Consider the following 17939-nt stretch of genomic DNA (forward strand, 5'->3'; position numbering starts at 1 on the left):
TGGTCCCACTGGCTCTATGCACTGCCTGCCCAGAAGGCTGTGGTTATCACTGCTCTTGCCCTAGGCCAGCAAGGGTAGGGTCTCTGGTAACAACCGCAGGAGCATAGCCACTGATTGCCTTTGACCTTTAGATGCATTTCCACCTAGAACTGCCTGGGAAGCAACACCTAGAGGGTAGAAGCGCTTGTGTCTCTGATTCTGTTGACTCTGAAACACCCTGCTGTAGTCATCAAGCAGCTCTCAGATGATGTGCTGTGCCAAGGGCTGTGGCAACCCAAGGTACGAGTAAGTGGTTCCTGAGCCCAAGAAGCTCCAGGGGAGACGAGGGGGGATCCGCGAGCCTGGCTATGAGCAGGGAAGTCAGTGGGGCAGCAGGATGTGTGCATGAGTTGCAGGAGGAACTAGGAAGCCATTGCAAGGTCAGGGGTGGCAGAGATGAAAAAAATACTGGGGCAGCCCATGGACAGGACGTAGCCAGCAGTGAGGGAGAGGGTGGAGGGAAAGAATTCTGAGGTTTTGACCTGGGAGTACACAAGAGGATGGTGGGTCTGGGTGAGAAGCATTTGGGAATAGTGGTGTGTCTTGGGACATGCTGACTTTGGGATTATGTCTGCAGACCTCTCCCAGTTCCTAGGGATGCCGCCTGTAATCTGCTGTGGCCTCTGGATGACCACACTAAACACGTGATCCCACAGCAGTGTTCCTCAAATGTCCCTTATGTACATAATCTTTGCCACATAGTACCTATGGCATCTACTTAACATTTTTCTTTGAATTGACTCACTTTATTTCTACTTTTTAAAATGGAACTTTATTGAAAGCAACAGCGTCCAAGAAAGCAGTTTTCCGTGTATATATGTACACACACACACACACACATATATATATATATGCTAATGCCTACTAAAGTATTCATTTTAATACTAAAAATAGGAGATGTTATTTAATAGAATTGAGATGGGAATTGGGAATGAGGTGCAATACCCTTTCATGAAGTGAGGAGGGGACTTCCCTGGCGGTCCAGTGGTTAAAACTCCACGCTTCCACTGCTGGGGGCACAGGTTCAATCCCTGGTCAGGGAAGTAAGATCCTGCGTGCCACATGGAGTGGCCAAAAAGAAAAAAGAAATTTAAACATTAAATAAATAAATTTTTAAAATGAAGCGAGGAGGAGGCGTGAGCTTGATGTGATAAATGCACGTAAAGTATCAACATACGATATACCCCCACAAACATTACTTTCTTAGCCCTTCCACTATCCTATCCTAATTTCCTGCAGCCTCACTTCCATATGAATGTAGAATCTTTTTTGGTCCCTCTGCGTGACTAACCCGCTTGTGCACACAAATTTGCGTACACAGCAGCATCGGATGCAGGAACCTGGACTTTGGGCTCCGTTATCAGGAGTGACAGCCCTGTGTAGAGATGGCTAGTGTGGCCTTATTCTCAGCATCCTGTCTCGCCGGTGGGGTCCCAGATCTCTCCCAGAGCTGCCCACCTATTGAGGGACCTCCTCAGACATTTCCCATTTCCTGGTGCCCAGGAGTTGTTGACTTTGGCCACTGCTGGGCCTGTGGGAGCCACGGAGAGGGCTTCTGGAGTGAGGCCCTCGGAGCTCCATGCACTGGGAGGCAGCTCCAGGCCGCCCGGCTGTTCTTTTGTGTTGTGTACTTTACTGGCCCCAGATAAGTGCTTCCTGTTGCCCATTGATTATCCACAGATCCTGCTTCCTTTCTCCTCAATACCTGGGATGCCTTCCAGCTTCTCCTCCCACAGGGGAAATCCATAAACTTCAGAATTCCCAGGCCTGCTTTTGGTCAATGGGCTTTGCAGTCATTACAGGTTTTGCTATCCAGTCACATTCTCTATGGCTCCTTCCCCTCTGTCTAGGAACGTAGCTCCTCATGTGCCAGCCGGGAGGGAAATGTTCCAGAGGCCTGGTCTCACCTCCTTTTCGCCAGCCGGAGTATCTGTATCTACTTCAGGCTTAAATCAGAATGAACAGCCTACACCTCACAGATCAATTTTAGCCAACTATTAGTGGCTGCCCGGTGTACTGGGTTGAGAATTCTGAGGTCTTAACCCAACATTAATTGGGAGAAGTGCCATGATCTATTAGCAGTGTCTGCCTTGGGTCCACCAGGGGAGTGTGGCAGCACCCATGCCCGGTATTTGCGATCCCAAGATTCCAGGATGAAATTGAAGCTTCTAGAAGACAGAGAGCATGCCCTCGTACCCTCTCAGTCATACCATAAAAGTCCAAAGCCCCATGTCCCCGTGCCAACTGCACCATCAACTAGTTCATGACCTTGTGTAAATCCAAGAGCTTCCAGCAGGCTCAGTTTCCCCATCTTTAAAATGAGGATGATAATATCTGCTTTATCCATATTTAGGGGTCAGTAAGATCAAATGAGGTAATTAAAGTGCTTTCAAAAGTAACTGACTACAGGGACTTCCCTGGTGGTCCAGTGGGTAAGACTCTGCATTCCCAATGCAGGGGGCCCGGGTTCTATCCCTGGTCGGGAAACTAGATCCCACATGCCACAACTAAGAGTCTGCATGCCGCAACTAAGAAGTCTGCATGCTGTAACTAAGACCCAGCGTAGCCATAATTAATTAATTTTTTTTTAAAGAAACTAAATGACTACAGAAGTGTATTCTCCCTGTGTGACCCACCCAGCTCAGATGCCACCTCCTTTGTGAAGTCTTCCGGTCTTTCCACGAGAATCCCGCCCATTTCAATCCCTCTCTTCTCTGAACCTGTCATCTGCTGACTTATATTCCAGTTGTTTATACAGCTTTTAAAAAAACCTCCCCTGTGGCATATCATGCACATAAATCGCCACCCGATAGAGGAGGTGCCCATTAAACATTTATGGAGTGTTCTGTACAGAGCTTTCACTGCCTCTTGGTCAGTTTTATAAGTCTAAGTAGGCAGTTCTGTAAGAATGGGAAGCCACCTGATAGCTTTAAATAGGGTAGTCTTGTGTTTTAGAACGATGTTTCTGGGAGCCAGTAAAGGGTGGACGGGAAGAGATGGGGAGAGAGACAGAAACAGTGGTGACACTGTGGAAGAAGACTGGGACCCCTTCATCTCCATTCACCACGCCGTTCTTTGATATGGACACCAGACATTTCGTCAATCTGAGGCCAGATGACCTGCAGCCCATCCCCGCCCCCTTCGAACTGGGTTGCTCCCCCCAAGTGCCTCCGGGATAGTGTGGAGCAGACACTGAACAGGAGCCAGGAGACCAGCTGCAGGTGCTGAACAGGAGCCAGGAGACCAGCTGTGAAGAGGGAGGACCTGAATCCCTAGAATCTAGAAAGATGCCCAGGGTCCGTGGAACTTGGTGGCCAACAGGAGGTAGGGGAGGCAGCTGAAGACATTAAGGTGGTAGATTTTAAGGTTTCTACTTGGGAAAACTGAAGGCACAGGTTGGGGGGATGAAAACAATTAACCTAGGGTTGCTGTTATTTTAATAGCTTTGCTTACTGTTGCGGTAGTATGCTATACAGTCATCGTAAAAATTTCAAATGAATAAGAAAAGGGCAAAGAAGAAAGTAAGAGAATTGCCCCAGATGCTAAAACCCAGTGAGAACATCTTGGCGACTGTCCTCCCGGGTTCCGCCGTAACTGGCTTTTCTCACTGAAGACTTGGTCTGAGACATTTATGCAGGTCAATAAATGTAGACCAACCAGAGGCCACACAGAACCTGGAACCACAGGAGCCAAGGCGGGAGAGGGCTTCCGGGCAGGAAATGTGTTTCCCCAGAGATGCCTATAGGATTTGGCAGGTAAAAGGCCAGTTGCCTTTATTTTCTTTCTCGAGTCATCAAGGGCCTTGCAGTCACAGAGACGGGTGGGACGGTGGTGGGAAGTGGAAGCAGCAGTGACTTCCTGGGTTCCCCTCTCCCTCCGCTTGCTAGCATGCCCCAGAGACCGTGCCCTCGGCTCCTATCACATCTGCCCTTTTTCTGCCCGAGTGAAGGTCAAATGCAATAGAGGCTGCACAGTCCTCTGTAATTATGAGGAACCCCAGCAACCCCTCTCACTCACTCTCACCTTTCCCCGCCGCTCCCATAGACTGTAAGCCCTTTTGGCTACACATCTTTTTTCTGTCCTTCAACCCAGTACCTATACTTGTGACATTTCCCAGCCTCACTTACAACAAGAGAAATGTGAATTGAAACTACAGTGAGCTACGGTTTTTCACCTGCCCATCTGGTAAAGATCGTTGAGTTGAATAACACGGTGTGGGCAAGGGCTCGGGGAGATGAGCTCTCTCGTGTGTTGCTGGTAGCGAACGGTTTAGACTGGGAGGTCTTCGGTAATCCTTCTCAAAAAGCTGAATGTACATACCTTTGACCTAGCAGTTCCCTCACAACTGGAGATGGGTCCTACAATTATGCTCAGACATGAGCAAAGTGATGAGGATATTCATGGTGGCAAAAGTCTGGGAAGCACCTGTACGTCTACAGTTATGGGACTGGTTAGTAGATTATGGTACCTCCATGCTGTGGTTACTGTGAGGCCGTTAGCAGAAGGAGGCAGCTCCCTATGTACTGGTGTGGGGTCAGCTCTAGGTGCACACGTGGTGCAAGGGCAGAGGCCACAGCGGGGCCAGGACAGGTGATCGTACGTGATAGCAGGGGTGTACCGTCCGTATACGCCAGACGTGGCCACGACAAGGCTGGAGCCAGAGGGCAGAGGAGGACTGGTCAGGCAGGGGTCCACCCAGGGAAGGAGGGCCCGGCATCCAAGGCCAGTTCCCGTGAAGAAGCTTCTCTCTGGTGTGTCCATTGTCGGGCAGTGAGCACAGAAACTACCTGGGCCCAGCAGACCCAAGTTCAAAGCCACTGCAAGAGGCTACATAGGACTCAGGAGGCCTGTAGCTCTAGGCTTGGAAAATGAAGGACCCAAAAGCAGTTTGTTTAACTTTGACTTTTCTGGAAAGTGCAGGTCTCTGCCCCAGAAGTCCCTTTACCACAGAGCAGCTGTACCCAGAGCTCTGGGGGCAGAAGTCCCCTGCTCCTTCTGAAAGGAGCACACAGCGGCCAGGAAGACATGCTCGGCCAAGTGTCCAGCTCTCCCTCAAGACCACACGTGTCAGCCTCCAGCCATCTGTGAACACAGCCAGCAGTCCCAGCAAGTCAGGGCAGATCTGAGATCCCCTCAGCTCCCGCCTACAGTCATTGGTGTTGCCCCAGCCAGTTATAAGCATCTCTTCCCAACACTGCCATGGCGGCTCACTGCGGGAGCTTGCAATCAGCCACGGTGGGAATATTTACACCATGAATCCCAGCAAATGCTTCAAAGCAGGGCCTGTCTTTTTGTTTTTGTTTAGGGAGCCAGCTGTTAAACATTTACCCACACAGGGCCTCTCCCCACAAAGCACCCAGATGAGTGAAGAGCCAAACCCTGTTAATAGCTGTCCCTGGGAAAATGCAGGTAATGCTCATTGAGCGAGAATAACTAAGTCTTAGTGACTAAACACGCATTTGCCAAGAGCTTGCCGCACGCCCAGCTCTTGGTCCTCTCCAAGTGATCACCCCTCTAAATAAAAAACCCGTTATTCAGGGCTTCCCTGGTGGCACAGTGGTTGAGAGTCCGCCTGCCGATGCAGGGGACGCGTGTTCGTGCCCCGGTCCGGGAAGATCGCACATGCCGCGGAGCGGCTGGGCCCGTGAGCCACGGCCGCTGAGCCTGCGCGTCTGGAACCTGTGCTCCGCAACGGGAGAGGCCACAGTGGTGAGCGGCCCGCGTACCAACAACAACAAAAAAATCCTTTATGTTCATGTTACAGGTGAGAAAGCAGAGGCTCTGAAAGGTCAGGTAACGTCCTCAGGTACACAGGTCGGAAGTGGGGATCAGCTAGGACTCCTGGTTCTGTATCTGTTGAGCACCTCAACCCAGGCTCCACTCCCAGGCGTCCACTGTGCTTTAGACAAACAGCTGCATTTGATTTTTCTTCCACAGGAGGCCGGCTGGTCCAGGTCCTGGCCTTCAGGCTGATTAAGTAAAATAGCCCCATTTTAAAGGTGAGATGATCTAGTCCAGAGAAGTTAGGAAGAGCCTGGAACCCTGCTGTGTCACCTCTGTGCTCTGTCTTCCACTACTTAGAAATTGGCCTCTGGGGGGGAGCCAATTTTAAAAACAACCCTTTCATCAAATCTGGTAGGCAAAATGGCAAGATTCTCTGAATTGGGAGGGGAAGAGAGTAGTTTGAGGCCATCCAGGAAAGAAGGGGAATTATTGGGGAGGAAGGGGAGGAGATGGGGAAACTGAAACCCAGCCATCCCACTCTTGTTTTTTTTTTTCTTTTTTTTTTTTTGGCTGTATCACGCAGCATGTGGAATCTTGGTTCCCGGACCAGGGATGGAACCCGCGCCCCCAGCAGTGGAAGCACGGAGTCTTAACCACTGGACCACCAGGGAAGTCCCCAGCCCAGTCTTATTTTTGAGTTTACTCTTCAGTCATGGAATAATCTTGGAGCCCCTCTGCTGCCAGTGCACAGAGGGGCTCCAAAAATATTTGTTGACTAAGTTGCTGTGACAGGTGCTAGACAAACAAAAGTCACTTCATTGGTTTAAAGCAGTACCAAACTGTGGTTCTAAATAACTTTTCCAAGGAAAATTGTGTCTGTTGTATTAAATTGTATAGTCACTTATTACAGTGCTTTGTGGATTTATTAATTGGATTTATTTGCAACAACTCACCTATCAACAAAGCCTCAAGAAGGAACCCAGGGAACTTCCGTGGTGGTCCAGTGGTTAAGACTCTGTGCTCCCAATGCAGGGGACCCGGCTTCAATCCCTGGTCAGGGAACTAGATTTCACATGCCGCAACTAAGACCCAGCACAGCCAATAAATAAATAAATAAATATTTTTTAAAAGAAGAAGAAAAAGGGACCCGGCCTTCTACACTTGAGCAAAACAAAGAAGGTGATTATACTCGAGGGTTAGTGCCATTCATAAAACTAAGCAAAGGCAGAAACTACTCATCTTTAGAAAAAGGGAATAAGGGATAAGGGTGTAAACCTTATTTTTTTATGCTTTTGCTCCTGGAACTGTGTCTAATTCATCATTTGGGAACCATTTCTTCTAATACTTTCATTTTATCTTCCTCAGTGACTTCTGAAAACTAAACGTTGCTCCCACTTGGGAAAGCTGTTCTGTCTCCTCACTGATGAGTTCATTACTCAATGTTGGTACGTTTTCAAATTTAGATCAACTTCATGTCCATTTTGATAGAAGATAGAGGACTTTAAGAAGCCTCCAGGAACAGGCAGGGTTGGGTATCATAGGCTCCGGGCTGCATTTACAAATTCTCGGCAATACTAAGCCAACTGAAGTGAGAACCAATCGCTTAAGAGTGAAAGGGGCTCCATTGTGTGTGTCTCATTGTCTCTAAAGGATTCAGGAAGAGGCTGGATGACCCATGTTACAGATGTGGAAACTGGGGCTTATGAGATTGATAACATGCTTAAGCTCAAGGTGGAACAGGGTCTGGAGGCATCATGAATGTTGGCTTCTGGGCAAGGAATTGAGGATGCGGACGTGACCGTTGAGGAACTGACGGTTCAAAAGACAGGCAGAATTTGCAAACGGATAACAACAGCAGCATACTGAGTGCCATGGGAACACCAAGCACAGCTGGGGCCCAGAGGTGAGTGTGGCTGGCCATTGTGTGCAGCTGGAGAAGGCTTGTCAGGGAAGGTGACCTTGGTGCAAGGAGGGGATAGGGTTTCCCACGAGTAAAGGATACACCAGGCCAAGAACCAGTCGAGCAATATGGCACAGTCAGAGTGCATTAAGAACTTTAGTGCAGGGACCTCCCTGGTGGCACGGTGGTTAAGAGTCCACCTGCCAGTGCAGGGGACACGGGTTCGAGCTCTGGTCGGGAAGAACCCACATGCCACAGAGCAACTAAGCCCGTGCGCCACAACTACTGAGCCTGCGCTCTAGAGCCCACGAGCCACAACTGCTGGAGCCCGTGCGCCTAGAGCCTGTGCTCTGCAACGAGAGAAGCCACCGCAATGAGAAGCCTGTGCACCGCGACGAAGACCCAACGCAGCCAAAAATTAATTAATTAAAAAAAAAAAGAAAAGAACTTTAGTGCAGCTGGTGTGAGGGGGTGTGGGGATGGTGAGGGTTGGAGCCAGAAGGATAAATTGGCCCTAGATTGCTGGTGAGTATCCCCTGACCCAGCAACCAACCAGGAAAGGATTTTCAGTAGGGAAGAGATCTGGTAGGTTTGTTTTTAGAAGTCTGAACTCTTGTAGGGTCTGGGAAACCACTGCAATTGTCCCAAAGAACAATTTCATCCCCAACTGTGGCAGAATGGAAAGTAAGTAAAAACTGGTAGACTGTTCACATTTTTCATTTATAATACGATTCTTGATGTTAAAGATCATCTTTCAAAGGAAGCGGAGAGCATTTTGCACGACATCCTCGTCACTGTGGGGTGGACGGCCATCTGCCTGTGGGGTTGGGTTTCTAGCCTGTGCTCCTGGGTGTCTGCCGCGCCATATCATCTCCTGGGAGGGAATCCTGGGAAGGCCTTTTCTCTATTCATGGGGTCCCAGAATCTCCGTTCACCACTGGGGACCAGAGAGGCAGGAAAGGCTGGTCACCTAAAGTGGGTAAGCTTCTGCTCTGAAGCACAAACACCACAAGACGGGAAAGGTAGAGAAAGGGGCCCTTTCTGTGTGCACCAGGCCTGTCCCTCCCGCCAAGGAGAAGCAGAAGGGATTCTGTGGAGTGGGGTCTTCTCACCTGGGCATCTTTTGGAGCTGACTTGCTTCCTGACTTCCCGCTGTAGGGCACCCCCCTCCGGGAACACTGCGATTGAGTCTGTGACATGAGGCTTTGCTTCCTCTCTTGCCCGGGCCCTGCTTAAAGGGTTTTCTGTGAGAACGTGTGAGTGGGGAGAACGTGGGCGTTGCCAAGAGTCCTGGAGACTCCCGTCTCCACCAAAGCAAGCTTGGAACGGGGGGGCCTGGCTGGGGGGGGGGGCTGGCTGGGGGAGGGGCCGTTCCTACCTTCTGGGAGGCGGAGGGTTAATCTCCAGAGCTCATTGGCAGTTCTGCCTCTGGACAGGGCATGCTGGGATTTCCTCCCAGCTGTTTTACATCATGAAGATTTGTATGTTGGGGAAATTCCAGGGCACAGCTGCAATTAATCTGCTGCACAGTCTCCAGGCTAAGCGGGATTCTGTGGGCCCAGTGCCCCACCTCCCTGCAAGAAGAGGGCTCTGGCTCTCCAGTGAGAGACGCTGCAGAGGGCCCCTTCCCTAGGCCCAAGTTGAGCGGCAACAGCCCACCTGGCCAAGGGATATCCCCAAGGAGGGTACTGGAGAGGAGCCCAAGAGGCCAAAAGGGACCCAGAACATTAAGAGAAAGAGCAGCGGGCTTCCCTGGTGGCGCAGTGGTTGGGAGTCCGCCTGCCGATGCGGGGGACACGGGTTCGTGCCCCGGTCCGGGAAGATCCCACATGCCGAGGAGTGGCTGGGCCCGTGAGCCATGGCCGCTGAGCCTGCGCGTCCGGAGCCTGTGCTCTGCAGCGGGAGGGGCCACGGCAGTGAGAGGCCCGCATACCGCAAAAAAAAAAAGAGAGAGCGAGCGGCACCCGTATACATGATAAAGCCCAAATAACACTGATAGCAACACTTGTTACAGACGGCACCAAAAAAAGAAAACTTGTTCACTCTTCGGAATGTAGAAGTATGAATCTTTAAGACACTCATGTTTAGCATTCCACAGTATATATAAGAACGAACAAGCCATCATGACTGAATAGGGTTTACCTGGGGAATACAAGGGTGTTTCAGTGTAAGAAAAATCTATTACTTATGTATCCCATCTCATGTCTGAGGCAAATAAGAGAAACCACCATTTTGGTGGATTCTGAGAGAATTCAACAACTGTCCCAGGGAAAACGATTTAAAAATAGGAACAGGGGCTTCCCTGGTGGCGCAGTGGTTGAGAGTCCGCCTGCCGATGCAGGGGACACGGGTTCGTGCCCCGGTCCGGGAGGATCCCACGTGCCACGGAGCGGCTGGGCCCGTGAGCCATGGCCGCTGAGCCTGCGCGTCCGGAGCCTGTGCTCCGCAACGGGAGAGGCCCGCGTACCGCAAAAAAAAAAAAAAAAAAAAAAAGGAACAGAATCATCCTTCCTTAACAAGGTAAACACAGGTTCTAAACCACAGCCTCACTATACTTAACTGTGAACCACAATAGCAGAACTCCCCATATATAGGTATGTATGACTGAATCACTGTGCTCTACACTTGAAACTAACATGACATTGTAAACGAACTATAAAAAAAACGGGGGGAGGGGACTTCCCCAGTGGTCCAGTGGTTAAAACTCCAAGCGTCCATTGCAGGGGACATGGGTTTGATCCCTGGTCGGGGAAATAAGATCCCACGTGCCACGCGGCGTCGCCAAAAAAAAAAAAAAGGACTTCCCCAAGTGCATTCCACGGAACTCCAGTCCCACAAAAAGAGTTTCCCAGATTCAGTAAGATTGGTAAACTGCCTGTCGGCCTGTCTCAGAGAGTCATCGCACACAACGGCATGTTCAGTAGCATTTGTAAATTGAGGGTTAACAGTCCTCACCATTTGGGTTTAGTTTTTTCTTTCTGTTTTTTGAGAATCAGAAGAGAGCGCTTATCCCATACGTGGTGGCTACTGCTGTTGCTTGGCCGTCAGTGCATTGATGCCACACGGGTCCCATGCGTTCCATCACGGTGCGCGCCCCCCAGGAGGGAGGTGCTGAAGTCTGGCCATGATAGACTGGTCAGGAGCCAGTTGTGGCCAGTTGGATGGAGCCTAGCCTGGGCTTGGAGAAGCCAGCAGTTTTAATTTGCCCACATGCCATTACTGTGCAGGGAATCTAGGCTTAGCCACACATCTCTTAATCCACAAGAACATGCTCCCCACCAATGAGTGATTAGCCCTGCAGGGCTGGCCGCACATGAGAATTACAGCCAAGAGAGATTTATTTCAGCTGATCGTTGGGCTGAGCCTGACCTAGGAATTCAGAACTGCACAGCCACCTCCAGATTTCTGGGAAGGAGGCTGGCAAGGGTTATAAGCGGTGTTGCTACCTCCTTCTGCCCCAACTCATGGTTCTGGGAAGCTCAGCTGTCCCTTTAGAATGCTCCTTTCCTCAGAATTACAATCCAGAGGCCTTCCATGACTAAGCTGCAGGGACTCCAACTCTTAACAGGTCTTCTCCCATCCCCTACTCCCATCACTGGTTTCAAAATCTTAAAAAAAGCACAAAAGTGGAAAGGGGGAAGTGACAGCCCTCCACTTCCCTACGACTCGGAATGAAGTCCTGTCTGAACACAGGCACACACCCCCAGCCCCCGTCATCGACTGGAGCAGGAAGGATCCTGGGAAGACGTACACTATTCCCAGCACCACCTCTCCACGCCTGTCTTATCGGTAAGGAGCCAGACTTCAGCAGTGGACGGGGCTAAAAATTTTCACCCACCCTCCAAGCCTCCAGGTTTCATTAAAATTAATGAGTGAGAGTGGCCCCTTTGTAGAGACAAGGGAACCCTCCGACGCTGTTGGTAGAAATATAAATTGCTGCAGCCACTATGGGAAACAGTATGAAGGTTCCTTAAAAAAAAACTAAAAATAGAGTTACCATATGATCCAGCAATCCCAGTCCTGGGCATGTATCTGGAGAAAACTGTAATTTGACAAGATACATGCACCCCTATGTTCATAGCAGCACTATTTACAATAGCCAAGACATGGAAGCAACCTAAAGGTACATTGACAGATGAATGGATAAAGAGGATGTGGTACATATATACAATGGAATATTACTCGGCCATAAAAAGAAAAGAATGAAGTAATGCCGTTTGCAGCAACATGGATGGACCTGGAGATGATCGTACTAAGTGAAGTAAGTCAGACAGAGAAAGACAAATGTCATATGATATCACTTACATGTGGAAATCTAAAATACGATACAAAGGAACTTATTTACAAAACAGAAACAGACTCACAGACATAGGAAACAAATTTATGGTTACCAAAGGGGAAATGGGGTGGGAGAGGGCTAACTTAAGAGCTTGGGATTAGCAGATACAAACTACCGTATATAAAATAGATAAACAAGGTCCTACTGTATAGCACAGGGAACTATATTTAATATCTTGTAATAACCTATAAAGAAAAAGAATATACATGTACATGTATAACTAAATCACTTAGCTGTGCACCAGAAACTGACATTGTAAGTCAACTATACTTCAATTTTTTAAAAAAGAGTGGACCTTAAGGGGAGAAGAGGCTACTGTGGTTTCCTCCCATCAGAAGCCCAGACGTCTTGGGGGGTACGTAACCACCAAGCACATGATAGACAATCATAAATAGTAGCTACTACTAAAAACCCTTATTATGCGTGTGTGTATGTTTTATATGTATGTTTGTACATTGATCACCCCAGTACCAAGGCATGTGGACCCTCATGCATCTTATAGTATAGTGGGTACCAGCTCCTCAACCACTAGAGCAGTGGTTCTCACTGCGGGGTGGGGGGCAGTTTTGCCCCTCCAGGAGATATTTAGCAAAGTCTGGAGACATTTTTGCTCATCACAACTGGGCCGGAGAGTGGGAGCTACCGGCAGGGATGTTTAGCAGCATCCCTGGATTCTAGGAGGTAAAGCCAGGGATGCTGGTAAACATCCTAAGATGCACAGGACAGCCCCACGACAAAGAATTCTCTAGCCCAAAATGTCAACAGCGCCACGGTTGAGAAACTCTGTGCAAGCACCCTACAAGCCTGCTATGTCTAACAGCCCATAAGGTCAGCGGGTAGTATTCTTAAAGACCCAAAACTGCAGCCCTGTCCCAAACCAGGATTCAGATCGATTTCTCTGGGCCACCCTGACGTGGTCTAAGAAACATTCCTGGTAAGCAACAAGAGTGAAGAAGTGTTCAGTGCGGATCTTTGTGACTCTAAATAGGGAATCAGATGCTGGTAGAGTTGATGGATTTTAGGAACACTTCTTTTGTGTTTCATGTGGCAAGGGGTGAATTTGGGACGCTTCTCCTTAGCACCTTTTATTGCTTGTAGAGAAATGAGTGTGATGGCTAGCACTCGAGGGTAAGTAAGCTCCAGCCACCTCAAGTGTCCCTACAGGAGAACATGGCCGTGTATGTATTCATTCAGCTTCTGGGTGGCCAACCCTGTGCGAGACAGAAAAGGAGAGAGAAAAGGCCATCAGAGCAAAGGCTGTGGGGGGGGGAGGGGCAGTGGAATGTTCAAGAGGACAGTGTTATGAAAAGCTTTATGACTCGTGTTGTGGCGAAGAGTGTGGGATTGGAAGTCAAGAGACCTCAGCTCCAACTCCTCATGACGTGGGCAGGCAAGTCCTTCACCCTGAATTTACCTCCATTAGCTCGTCGGAAAATTAGGACAGTCACCGTGACTTGTCGTAGCAGGGATGCTGTGGAGATTAAACTGGTTTACGTGTGTAAGTCTGCTTTGAAAACTGCCACCGTAGCACAAATGTTGTTGTTCACTGAGGAAATGAGTTTAACTCACTAGACCGATGTTTGTCCAGTGCTATTAACTTGCCAAAGGCATTTAAATCGCGGTTAGTTCATCTAGGAAGTGTAGGCTCCTGGGAAGGGAAATAGGTGAGTGAGGGTGTGAAGGAAGGAAGCAGATAGGATCAGCAAAGCACAGGGATAGAGATGACATTCAGGTGGGGGGAGGGGCAGGGCACCAGAGGGTCCCGAGTGGAGCAGTCCTTATTCATTCCCACCTCCCATGGCCAGGCATCCTTGGCCCATCCCAGCTGCTGTTTCTGCCACTCGCTGGCCCTTGGCAGATGTGTCCTTGGGTTATTATTCCTGCCTGTGGATACCTTTTGGAAAGCCCAGCCCCTGCCCTCTCAGTCAATTTTTGTGGTTGATGGAGAGTAAAGGGGCACTGCCCATCCTCCTTTCCTGACCTGTGCTCAGAGCTCAAGGCCAAATCATGATTTTTCTCCCCCTCCCCTGAAATTGAATGACCAGAGCAAGGGATGATTCAAAGACTTCTTTCTGTCTCCTTGGGAAACTCTTCCTGGAGCCACCACATTCTATCAGAGCTCGAATTTTCAAAGTGGCCTCAAGAACTCTGCAAAGAGGCTGCATGGCTGGTCTGCTGCCCAGAAGCACCATATCAGTGTTGACACTCGGACAACATGTGTATTTTGCTCCTGGCAAAGACTAATGGTTTGCTTAGGAAAATAATAGCTTCCATTTATCAAATGTCTTCCACGTGCACAGCACTGTGTTCAATACTAGACATTGTCCCTAATCCTTCTAACAACGTATAAAGTTAGTGATAATCACCTTGCTTTATGGACGAAGAAACTGAGGCTCAGAGTTGTTAAGACGCTTATCCAGGGTCACGCAGCATAATCGGCAGAGTGAGAACCTGAACCTATGAACTCTCAACTCCAGAGCCCGTCACTGCCTCTCCACCCATTCTCTCCCAGACTCTTGCCCAACACCCTGCCATGCTGGGGTTGAGGAGAGGCTTTTCGTTTAAAGACTGTGTGTGTGTTGGGGATTTATTGTTTGATTTGGTTTTTTTGCAGTAATACATGGGAGAGGGTAGGGTACTGGAAAATCTTTTCAGGATCGAGAAACACTACAAGAAGTAAAGATCCACATCTTGCATATGCACAGATATTAGTCGTGACCCTGGAAGTGTCAGGGAGATGGTTTTTATTCATTCATTCACCAGATAGTTCTGGAGAGGCTGTTTATCTCCTGGGGAGTGTTGTGCCCGTGCTGCTGTAAGAGATGGAAATGAACAGGCAGGATCACCATCTGGGAGCCCTGGGTCCCTTGATGCGTCTTGCTTGTCCCACCACTAAAGACCCTCACCAATAGGGTCTTTGAATACTTTGGTCAGTTGTGCTGTCATGTTTTTACCCCAGAAGGACAGAGGGGCTGGTGGCAGTAGTGGTTGTCAGTGTATGCTCTGCACTCTTCTGATCTCTGGCCATTGACACAGTAAGGAGCGTGCAGGTAAAATAAGCCACGGTCGTACCCCCACACCACAGAGCGCCTCCCTGCTCACTTGGGGTGCACGAGAGGCCCCCGCTCACCAGCTGCATTCTTTTCTGTCCCCTGTGCAGTACCTGCAGATGAAATGGCCCCTCCTCGATGTCCCCGCCAGCGCCACGGTCAAGGATACCAGGTCACCGTCCCCAGCACACTTGGTAAGTCCGTTTCTCCTTAAAGCATGGAAGGGACACTCTCACTGTCTTGTCCCATGTCCCTGCCTCCACCTTCCCGCAGTTCTAGCAAGTATTGCCCCAAGTGTGTGAGCCGAACGAGTCAGGGGCACAACAGTTAGGGTGTTGCCCGTGCACGCCCCCATCACTGCCACCTCGGCACACGTTCATACCACCCGGGATGTTGTGAGATCGGAAACGCCAGCGCTGCCCCTGGCTGGTGACCCCCGTCCTCCCCTGCTGCCCACCTGAGCAGTGGCATTCTCCATGCTCTCCTTTCTTTCCCGCTGGAGCTCCGTCAGCAGCCCCCGATTCTCCTGCAGAGCTGCATGGCGACACTTGAAGAGGCTCTTCTATAAAGGATGTTAGAGAAAAGAATTAAATTAAAACATAGGCAAACAAAAATCCCGAGGGGCAACTGAGGCCTTCCTGCCAAGGTCCGAGGCAACACAGCCACAAAGGAAGGTCTGGTGTGTCCCAGGAGGAAGAGAAATGGGATCTGACAGGTCTCCTCACCTGGGCTTGCAACAGACTGAAATCGTTAGGACAGGAGATGTTCCCAGCCGGGACCCTGCACCCCCTTTTCCTGGACTTTCTTAAGAGCTTGGGGCAACCCACATGCCTCACAAGCTAACTGTTGTTGTCCCCTGTGCAGTGGATCTTAGAAACACAGAGGGTCCAATTAGAAGGAACCCCAGCTGGTGTGACTCATCCATTTTACAGACAGGGAGACCTGGGAATACATGATGCTTCTAAAACTTTATTAGGGCAAATTTCAGTGGTTCCCTTCAGCCACACTGGGTTGTTTTCAAGCAAATCCAGACATAGTATTTCATCTCCTTCAGGACGTTTTAAGATATCCTCATAGCCCTTTTACGTTAGAAGCTTAGAGCCTAGTTGAGGAGAAGGAAGGTATATGTAGAGAGATACATAATGGCACAGTGAGCCCGTGTGATTTCCAGGAATCATGACACCAGCTTACAGTGGCAGAACCCTTGGTGGTTCACAAAGCAATGTCATGTGTAGTTCTGAGGTGACCGTCATAGCCATCCACTGGGGAGACACGTGGGGATTGCTGTTTCACAATCTCTAGGAGAAACCAGTGAGCAACAGGGCCAGCCGTCCTGTGCAGGCTGCCCTGAGAGGTCTGTGGCCAGTCACCAAGTCCTGAGTAAGCCTGTAGGGCCTGTGGCCCTCCAGATTCCAGGACAGCTTGGGATGGCCGAGCGCGAGGTACAGGCGCCCTCTAGTGGTCAGTCATTGTGGAGGACATGGCATCCCAACCCCCACCCCCACCCCCCAACAAAGTTGGCTTGTCCCCTCCCAGCACAGCTGTCTCTGTTTCAAATCGCACCCCACCCATCCTGTGGCATCCCCCAGCCAGTATCCTTCACATACTGTCTTCGTATCTTCTCAAATCTTCATTTACGTTTAGAGGAAGTGAATTCTCTTTAAAATTAACACACGGACTCTTTGAGTTTCCCATCCTCCCTGTTGCAGAGCAATCCAGCTCTGAAAAATGAAATAAAAAGCCTGTGTATGGCCCTCCACCTCCTGTGATGCATCATGTTATTTCCCTTCTGATGTTCACCGCCCAACTTCACGCAAGAGCTAGACCTTGCACCTCCATCCCCGATCCATTTGCCATCTGATACCTAGTCTAGTCATTTGCCCAACTTTTTCTCAGCCCTCTGCTTCCTATAATTCTTTCATTGGCTCCGGGAGACTGTATTAATAGACATTATCAAGGGTTTTTTTGCCCTAAGCTTCCATTTTCTTTCTGGATTCTTTTCCTTAAATAAATCAGCTACTCATCCTCACTTATTAACTCATTGTAAGTGGCATGAAAATATATGAAATCCCTAAGCTCTTAACAAGGTTCTCTACCCATAGTTCCCACTGCCAGGCAAACCTACAGCCACTTCAGATGTGTGTTATACGGATATGATCTCAGGACTGCGGTGGAGCAGGGGCTCATGTTTTGTCTGACAGTGGAAAACCGGGAACAGTGGATACATTACATGGTAGACAGCAAAATGGATACTTTTCTAGTAAGTTGTATATTATTACACTCTGCACTCTAATATAGATAAACAGACCTCAAAAACTTAAAGAACATTCATGGGAGAAAACCTTAACATTAACTTGAAATTCTGTAGACTGGGAGAAGACCGCCATTCTCCATTTTCAAGTCAGGCCTTCTCATTCTAACTTCTGAGAGACACGTGTGTACGTGTATGTAGGAGCCAGACCTGAGATGCCTGTGTGTTGGAGGTTGTTTAATAAAGTGGGCTTGAGTCCCACCTCCACCTCTTCCTACTTGTGCAGCTGCAGGAAATTACCTCATCTCTCTTTGCCTTGGTTTCCTCATCTATAAAACAGGAATTAGAAGAGGACTTGACCTCAGAGTTGTGTGAAAATGAGGCCGCGCATTGTAATGAGTTTAGAATTGTAACTTGCACAGAATAAGACTCAGTGGTGGCTAGCTTGCTACTATCACCAGCACCACCACTAGCACTGCTTTGATGAAGAGAGGGAAAGAACAATTAAAATACTGTTCATTTAGCAGACTAAGAGGTGATGAAGGCTCAAATTATTAAGTGCCAGATCAAATAGACACATTGCAAAGGTAACGGAGGTAATAAGCCTGGAGAATTTAGCATCTGCTCTCTCAAGGA

The 17939-nt window shown here is 49.2% G+C and overlaps 1 protein-coding gene across 1 annotated transcript in view; it reads left to right on the forward strand.

Moving 5' to 3' along the window:
* TCF7L1 (transcription factor 7 like 1) overlaps positions 1–17939 on the forward strand; it is a 159937-nt gene that overhangs the window by 119931 nt on the left and 22067 nt on the right. Inside the window, exon 4 of the mRNA XM_032653010.1 lies at positions 15163–15246. Coding sequence (XP_032508901.1) covers positions 15163–15246 — 84 coding nt within the window. The remainder of the gene's footprint in view (positions 1–15162; positions 15247–17939) is intronic.

The sequence above is a fragment of the Phocoena sinus genome, chromosome 13, assembly GCF_008692025.1.
Source record: "Phocoena sinus isolate mPhoSin1 chromosome 13, mPhoSin1.pri, whole genome shotgun sequence".
NCBI lineage: Eukaryota > Metazoa > Chordata > Mammalia > Artiodactyla > Phocoenidae > Phocoena > Phocoena sinus.